The 9,557-nt window shown below is 33.3% G+C and overlaps 1 protein-coding gene across 1 annotated transcript in view; it reads right to left on the bottom strand.

The window, feature by feature from the left end:
* Positions 1–1,674: 1,674 nt before the first annotated feature.
* LOC117121159 (lysosome-associated membrane glycoprotein 2-like) overlaps positions 1,675–9,557 on the bottom strand; it is a 26,411-nt gene continuing 18,528 nt past the window's right edge. Inside the window, exons 6-8 of the mRNA XM_033266256.1 lie at positions 6,123–6,339; positions 4,797–4,955; positions 1,675–3,760 (exon numbers count right to left, since the gene is read on the bottom strand). Of these exons, the coding sequence (XP_033122147.1) occupies positions 3,615–3,760; positions 4,797–4,955; positions 6,123–6,339 (522 nt within the window). The 3' untranslated portion in view covers positions 1,675–3,614. The remainder of the gene's footprint in view (positions 3,761–4,796; positions 4,956–6,122; positions 6,340–9,557) is intronic.

The following is a 9,557-nucleotide window of genomic DNA, read 5'->3' as shown; positions in this document are numbered from 1 at the left end:
CCCCGTACTGTACAAAAAACATTCCGTACAGCCAAGCATTGCGCATGAGACGCATTTGTTCTTCGGATTTGGATTTTCAGAATCGAACAGAAAAACTATCCAGACATCTCCGGAATGAGAAATTATCATCGAGGACCCATTGAAAATGCTATAAAAAAAAAGCAAAGGATATACCTCGTGCTCAAACACTGACGTACAAACCACGTCAACGATCGACCAGAGTGCCACTGGTCACTACCTATCACCCTAGGTTACCACCACTAAGGGCTATAATTCAGAAACATATGCCCAAGAGACAGACAGACCACAGAACGTCTTAGGTCTGTTTTTCCGGATACACCGTTCATAGCCTATCGCAGACCACCTAACCTTCGTGATATATTGGTACGATCTAAATTCAAGAGGCAAACTAACTCTTGCGACAACTATAATTTGGGTAGTCATCTTTGTGGTTCATCACTTTAACGTTGATGAAGATAACAGGAGCTATCGAAATATCCGTTTGATTTTGTTATAGCTTAATAAATTTGTGTTCCGCAAGTCAACTTTTCAATGATTGTACACCGTTTTTTCATTGTTTTTGCATTTTATATATATATATATATATATATATATATATATATATTGTTTGGTATCCAAACACTTACCCAATGCCAATAAAATGTTTAAAACACTCTTTAACACCAATAAATCGGTTAAAAAAGGCGGCCATTTTGAATTTCAAAATGGAGGCCCAAAGAGTGAATGAAAAAACTGGCACCCACTTTTTTTCTTGATCAGTAGTGTTTTTAGAGTTGTTTTAACATAATTGCCAAGAATCTACCCAAAATTTTGCTTTTTCTACATAAGACAACAGACTAATTACATTACGCAAGGGATATGTCCTGATTACGCCCTAACCAAGAATGTTTTAAACTGGTAAAGCCCTTGCCCTGACCATGGTGAAAATATATACCAACGTAACTATCCCATTATTTCTTGGTTTAGGAACTTTAGGCAGTGAGGTTTAATTTGTTGGCGCCAGGATTACAATAGAGTACCATGGTTTTGATGAGACGTTTAAGCCATTGGTTCATGTGCAATATTGTCCATATATGCATGTTAACGTACGAGTAGGGGATTCTCTGTGTAAGGCTCAACAGCAGGACCAGCACTGATCTGTCTTTTTTTGGTATACTACCTAGAATTTCATTTTTTATTACATTTTATTAATATTTACAACTAAATGGCAGAAAGTGTTATAGACCCGATATGATGTTAACATTCCAGCAGAGACTTTCACAAAAGTGCTAATTAACTTTTTCATTGAAGGCAAGGATGTAGTTATAGTAATTTTAAAAAAAAATTACTAGTAAATTATTTAAATATAGTCTCACAAAAGTGATAAGTAACTTTTTCATTAAAGGCAGGGATGTAGTTAGGGTGATTTGAAAAAGAAACTTTACTTGTAAATTATTTAAATAGAGAATACTGTAGAACCCATATTACGGGGGACACCCTCGGGACAAAAAGTGTCCACAGAATAGGTGTTGGCCATAGTGTTAGGGCACACTTCCCTTCATTTCACGGCAAAACAAGTCCCTTAGTAGGGATGTCCCCTTAATAGGGGTGTCCCAAAGGAGGGGTTCTACTGTATCAACTGGAGAAGCGAGACAAAAAGAGAGGCAAATTCGATTTTGTGTGGTGCATTTGTAATTTATTGTAACACTACCTGATGTGTACACAAAGCTTCAACAGCCACGCCTGAATTACAGAGTTACTTCATAATTACATCTTTACATTAGTTGGCGTCTCTAACTTAAATTCCATGAATAGTAATCGTCTTGGTAGTATAAAGTTGAAAGATCTTAAAATATCAGAGTGATTGAGGAAATTTGCACAATATTTGATCAAAAATTGTTTCGCAAACCTAGAGCAAAATATCTAAGTACAAACAACACATCAAATCTCTTTCCAAAATATCGCATCACTTTCTGAATTATAACATCCGTTTAAATCCATTGCATGAAATTCAACAGCATATTATTAGCATATACTGATCACAACCAATAATTTCTTATGCCTAATTTCAAACATATACAAACATTTTTTTAGTATTACCAAACTATTAACTGTTATAACTTTGTAACAACAAACAATTGTATTGAAAATATCTTGCTCACTTTTTATTTTGTAATCATACAGTGACACACAAGTTGGTTTGGATTGCTGTAGTGCTGTGTATTCTTGTAATTAATGCTCTCAAAGAACACTAAATCACACACGTTTACTGACGTTGTCTGATAGTGTAAAGCAGTTTCACAAAAAGGCGGCGGAGAAGTGCAGGAGAGCATCTTCACACCATGATTGACGCGGGAAGTGTCATGTGACAGAGGTAATGCTTAGCTGTACTGACATCTTTAATTGTACATTAAGCTTTGCTTATGTTCCAATTGCGACTTGTCTCCAATCAAACCGATCAATAGTGCAACTCTCAGTTGCTGGCCATGGCAAGACGCCAAAGGTCAGCGGATGTCGGCTGAGTTGAGTTGCAAGGTTGACATAACCATAGCGTCTGGCCAGCCATCTGCTTGAAAAGCAATTTTCTTTAAAAAAAAAAAAAAAATCTGCTGTCCTCAGTGCTCTGAATGTTAAAAAAAACAGATATTCTGGAGTGTACAATTCAATGTTCTTGCTGCATTTACTTCATGTAGAATAATAAACTACAACAGCGCCCTCTTAGGGCAGAAATGAAGGCATTATAAGGGTATGGAGTCGGGTGTTGAACAGACAGGTTTTTACAAAAATTTAGGGTTGGCGGTAGATACATTGTAAGTGTTAACAATCCATACAAACATCAAATATTTGAAATAAGTCCCACTTCGTAAAAAAAAAAATACATTTTGATCTGTGTAATTAGTTCCTTACAAACATATTTATATATATCCTGTATATAACCTTCCCAAATTAACATTATAAAATTTAAGTAATTACAAGTCAAATTTGGCATTTCAAAAAATTAATAAATCTAATTCAGCAAAATACCTGAACATATATGTGATTATTGTTTAGCATAATCGCATGAATATTCAATATTCTAATGAAGTTTAGAATATCACTAAATATCCTTCTTATTGCATTAAATGCACATACAGAAATTTAAAACGACAATTACACAACAATTATGAATTATACAACAGTGGGAGAATTTACAACTAATGCCAATTTGTATGTACGTCTTAATAAAAAAAAATCACCATTTACAAATACTCCGCAGCAAACATCTATTTAAATTTCACTAGCCTCTTGTAGTACAATCATAAATCTAAATGTTGTGAGGCCCATTCATTGATTGGTTGATGTGTGACACTGGCTTTAGGGTGTAACCTAATGATTGACACTTGCTTCACCAGAGGATTTACATGCATCAGTGTGATTAATTAAAAAATTTAGAGGAGTATTTTTGACATTGATTGTAGTAAACCTAAGCAACGGTATAAAAAAAAATATATTTAAATTTTAACAATGCAACAGAACAGAGGATTTTGAAATTTAGGTTTTCAATAATCTACAGATCTAATTCACTTCTAAAATTAGATGAGTTCAGAAATCAACGCATCTTCATCCTTTACACCTTACACCGTCTGGTACCCAACATTCTTCGTCCTTTTACGGCCAATCAAGTATGCAATAAGCACAATGATGACAAGTCCGGCGAGAGCGCACCCAACGGCAATTGGTACAATGTTACTTGAACTGTCATCTGCCTTGCAATCATCCACTGAAACAAAAAAAAAAAAAGAAATTAATCATCATGAACAGACTTAAAGAACAGAATGAAAATTTCACCTTTAGAAGCATACAGGGCATCTGGCAAATACAAGCCAAATCAGTCACTAGTTGAAAATCCTGATTCTGAGATAATGGCCAAAGCATAATATTGGAAATCTATTTTATTGCACTAAACTAACCTTTTTTTTTTCTATACATCATGCTTTATTGTTATATTCCCTATTTGCGATGTTAAACCAACAATTTTTAATGATTTGGAGTTTGGTTTCTGCCTAAGAAATGCCCAAAATCGTAAACATTGAAGGCTGATTTGTCAAATATTGTTCTTTAAACAGCTGTATGTTTAAACTCCTGAATGAAATATCAGATTTAAATGTTTCTTTAACCACTTTATAGCTCTCATTTTACTCTTTAACGCTGTAATAAATAAAAATCAGTTTTTGCGATGAGTCACTGGTTTGGCTTGTCTTTGCCACATATGTTATTTATATTTATTAAGCCGATGCCAAACAAAATACACAGAAAGAATAACTTTTATAAAGACAATGGCACCTACTGTATCTGTTCTAGAGTGCAGTATTCTACACCTAGAATCCCGGAAATGGCCTTCTCAGACTTTGAAATATAATTTTTAAATTGTCCCAATTTAATGTTTAAAAGTTCTACCTTCAGTATCATTTCCTTTTTTCAAAATTGGAAGATCAACAAGGAAGTCAAAAGCATAAAATAGCTGGTCAGTACAGTACTAATCATTATGTCGAGGATAACTGTACAAGTCAAAAAAAGCTGGGGGGTGGGGGTGGTATACATGATTAACTGAGAGGTGCTAAGATCACAAAATAAGATGATATGAGGTGATTTTTATCTAATTTAGCATGATCTTTTTTTTGCTTCAAACATTTAAATGGAGAGGGATGCCACAAGTTTTTCTAGGGGGTGCATGCCAACCCTACTCCAGCACACCTCAAGATACGCCACTGCCTGGCGACATGAAGAACTGAACAGGAAGAGTATTGAAGACTTACCCTCGCCAGGATAATTGGCACCATCTGCAAAAGGTTGGAGTTTGACTTCTGAAAATGTCACATTCGCATTTCCCGCTTTTACAACTTGGTTGGCATTACACTGGTAAGTCTTGTTCACATGGGTGTGGAAATAGGTGTGATTTGTAGAGGCATCTTCAACTAAACAAAAAACACAAATATAATTAATGAAATGGATTCGGAGTCCGTCAGCCACAACTCGTCAGATCAATAGAGAAAAAAAAAAATTAAGTTTAAAAAAAAATTGGGCCCAAAAAAACCTGTATCTTCTTTGAATTCTAACAGACAGCCACCGGACTAGCCTCAGTTGGAAATTACCAAATTTGTTTGTACCTAATATTAATAACCAGGTGATAGTAAGAACAGTAGCAAATTAATGTTAATATCATCATTTAGAATATCATCATTATTAATAACTATCATCAAATTAGAATACCATTTTCATCAATATCATTATTAACAGAATCAACACCATCATCATAAAAATGCCTATCAAATTATCATTATAATCACCATCGATATCATCATCACAGTGGTCATCCTCAAGAACATCATTATTAATATAACCATCATCTCCATTAATACCATTATTATCAATAAAATCAATATCATCATTGTCATCAAAATGCCTATCAAATTATCAAAATTATTGATCATCATCAATATCATATCATTAATATCATCATCGTAGTTGTCCTTAATCAGCATTATTAATATCACCATGAACACCATTAGACAAAAAAAAAAAAAAAACCCCCATTAAAAAAAAAAAAAAAAAAAAAAAAAAAAATGTGTTGGCCATGTTTTGGGAAAATCCAAAAAATGGGTAGGTCGGTAGGGAAACTTTTTTTAAAAACCAAAAACGTGTTTACGCTTAAAAAATAGAGCACACACACAAATAATACAATTTTGGATTAGCATTGCATACCATGCACCAAAATAGGCTAGGCTTTGGCCCCCTATCCTAGTCCAAGGCTATTCCAGCCTTATAAGCTCATGAATGGCCAACACAATAATTTTTATTTGACCTTATCAATATAATCAATATCATAATTATTGTCATCTAAATACATATCAAATTATTATTATTCATCGGACTTCTTATTATCATTATCCATAATGTTTCCTTCAATATTATGCTCCTCAATATTACATTCAAAAATAATATGAAATATATTTAGCATCTATATCAATATTAACTCCATTATCATCACCAAATTCATTATATTCATCATCTTTATAAATACTATCACCAGCCACAATTCATTAATATTATCATTATAAAACAACATTAATACTCGGAATTACCATTTCCATCCAGAATATAATACAGGTAGAATTCATTCATTTCAAAAGCATTTAATTTTGATTTCCCGTAGTTTTTGTCTGTCGTCTTCTCAAATACCATCTCCATTGCAATTACAATTGAATTGTTATACAGCAGCCTAAATGTTGAAGAACTTTCATTGCACATCGACCGGCTAGGATCCGCATTGGGAGGCAAAGTGCCATTGTGAAAAACAGTCTGACAGGTAAAAATAAAAAAGAAAATTTTGGTGCACTATTTTGCTTTAAAATAAAAATGTAAAAGTTAATCACAAATATCATTATTACTGCAGAAAAAAAAAAAAATACAAAGTAAGTTTGACATATACTGTCATTGACAAACATTATAAAAAAACCTGGTAAAATTCAAATAGAAAATAATGGAAAATATTAATGTGAATAAATAATTTCAATAGTACATATTCAGTTTTGTATTTGTATACACTGTATATTATAATGGTTTTAACGACTGTTGTACAACATAATAAGATTTACCCGATTTACAGGCAAATTTATTCCAGTATTTGCATTTTACATCAATTTAAAAATTGTCTCTAATCAAAACTTATGAAGCCAGGCTATACGCTACAACCAGATTATAATATACTTCATGGAATAAAATTCAAAAATAATTAGATGGAATGACATATTACATAAGGTAAAATAATAAATTGAAAATTGAAATACAATATTTTGCATTATATATCATATTTAATACCACCTAAAAAAATAATTTTTTTTTTTTTTAAACTACTGACTATTTTTTGGTAACAGTACATCATCTAATTCAGTTTTAAACCAGATAACCTGTACATGGACAGATACAGACAGGGAGGGGCACCAAATTGGCTGCAGGGCCGATTTAAACATTATGTATTTCTATTCTTTTTTTTTTCTTATTTCAGTACATCATCCTGTGAAGCCTAGTTGGCCAAATACTCAAGCATTGCCATATAATCTTTAAAGATTAATATTTTAAAGCACAATGTTGAATAGTCACTGTTTGGTTTAGAACTTTGCAAATGAAAGACAAATTACCATTTAAATAAACAATTATGAGCCAATAATTTTGTTTATAATGTTGACAAAAGGAGTTTAGCTACTGGTAAAGAATAATATTTAAAACTGGATTATGTAGTACGTGCTAAAATTTTGTGATGACTCCTTATTTGTCATGTATTGACTTATTTTAGTCACTTTATAATATATTTTATTCTGTTATATTAGTGAAGATAAGTGTTTGTGACAGCCTCGCTAAATTTGAATAATGAATTCTCACATGAGCTGCTTTGTAGTGGGTCAAGTCCTCGTCCAATATGTTATAGATTAGTATTAGTGTAAAATAATTTTTTTACAATATTTTAATTTAAAAAATGCCAATAATTGTAAGACACCGAATGGTGCTACAATATATTTCTTCCAGAGCTGTTTACGTGTCTGGATGGTAAATTGTCCCAAATTCTTGGTCCTTACTCAAATTAATATATGATAGCAGAGGGAATTGTATAGGGCTTCAGATTGGTGTGAATTATGGCAGCTCCTGGGTGTTTATACGAGATGTCAGGCTATCCACTATCTGAAGTCGAATGTAAAAAGGACTTTGGTGTCTATTTTGATTCTAGATCGACTTTTAGTTTACACAATCCTGATGTTTGCAGAAAAAGAAATAGAAAATTAGGAATGATTTATGGGGTTTAAATATCTTAAAAAAGCAGGATTTCTTAAAATGTATAAATCTATGATTCACCACATGTTGGAATATTGTAGTACAGTAGAACCTTGATTTTACGTACAGTACAAGACCGGATGACGTACAGTACATAGATCTAGGGATTCATATAATCAAGGTTGAGTTAAATTTGTGGTGACCCTTATCCTAAAATGCATACAAGACTAAATAAATGTATGCTATGAACAAACAATTACCTAGGTCTAAAACTGTAGGCCTAGGCCTACAAATAATACAATGTATTTCAGTATCTTTATTCATTACTTTACAATGCCACAATAAAGTGTTCAAATAAAACCATGTGTCTAGTGTACTAATTTATCACTTTGTCTTTTATTTAACTAAAAGAACATGAAAATATTGCAAGAATATCTATACAACAAAGGTATAACTTGGGAATTATCCTTTATCTCTATTCTAAACAACAGAAATGATGCGATGTTGTCTGGAAGTGCTGAGCACGGGAGTGACCACCCACTGAAGTTTTTGGCTTTTTGTATAATTACTCAGAGCAGTTTAATGAGCAAAATTTTTTTTTGCTTAACCTCAATTCCCAGGAAGCAAAAATATAAGATTATATAAGATTTCAAGGGACTACAAGTAAACAAGTGAAACTACTTACTTAGTAGACTTGTATTACTAAATCTTAACTCTTTTGCTACGGCGAGCCGCTCACAGCGGCTCAGATAAAATATGCAGTTTAAGCGGAAAGCCGCTGACGGCGGCTTGTTGACGTCACTGTAAACAAATGAAGATATCCCGGGGATATCCCCATGACGTTTGCATATATTATATTGAACAACAATCTGCATGACCTTTGACCTTATTTTGAGCCGTTGAGGGCGGCTCTCCGTCTGAATAAAGGCTGAAACAGGCTTCAAGCAGGCATTGTAACATTTCAATGGCTGTGCTTGGGAGACGTAATTTAACTGCAGAAGAAGTGCTTCGCAGACTTGCACAGTGGGTTGTCAATGATGATGATACCAGAGTGATAGTGATTGTTCAAATACTGCCACTGAATCACAAGATGATGGATATTAGCGATGATGATAGTGTAGGCCTAGCTAGGCCTAGTCATGATAGTGAAAGTGTGCATAACACTAGCACCGACGACAGTGACAGTGACAACTTCTTATAGTTAGACAGAGAAGGTCTCAAGGATAAAGAATATATATACTTTTGTATATTTTTGAAAGCCAATTAAAAACTTATAACGCTTTTTCTATATATCTCTTATTTTCCCCAAATTTCCTGCATTTTATTCCGTTCAGATTTGGGAAATATGGAATAGGAAATTACGTAGTGAAAGAGTTAAGCTGCTTATCATTTGCCATTGCATTATTTAAAAAATAAATTACTTTGTGTTTGGATAAATGTAACAAGACAGAAGTAAAATTCAAAAATAGGCTCCCAGCGCAAGCGTGTGTATACTGCTTGATTTTTTTTTTTACTACTTCCAACTCATGCAACACATCAGACTCTCTGCGTCACCCCCCATAATAGGTAGGTTAGGGTCTCTGTTGACGACCTCCCTTGCCTAGCTACACTAGCTAAGGCTGCCATCTACAGATACCAGCATAGGCTCTAACTATACTGAAGTAAACTGAAACTCTTACTAATACTACTTATTAGCAGCACATTAAAATGAGTCTGCCTAGGCCTACAATTGTCAAATTTAGTGAAATCAA

This window comes from Anneissia japonica, unplaced genomic scaffold (genome assembly GCF_011630105.1).
Source record: "Anneissia japonica isolate Jap-2015-1 unplaced genomic scaffold, ASM1163010v1 scaffold993_len1110182_cov180, whole genome shotgun sequence".
Taxonomy (NCBI): Eukaryota; Metazoa; Echinodermata; class Crinoidea; order Comatulida; family Comatulidae; genus Anneissia; species Anneissia japonica.
Note: the sequence above shows the minus strand (reverse complement) of the source record. Positions and strands in the feature narration are given on the sequence as shown.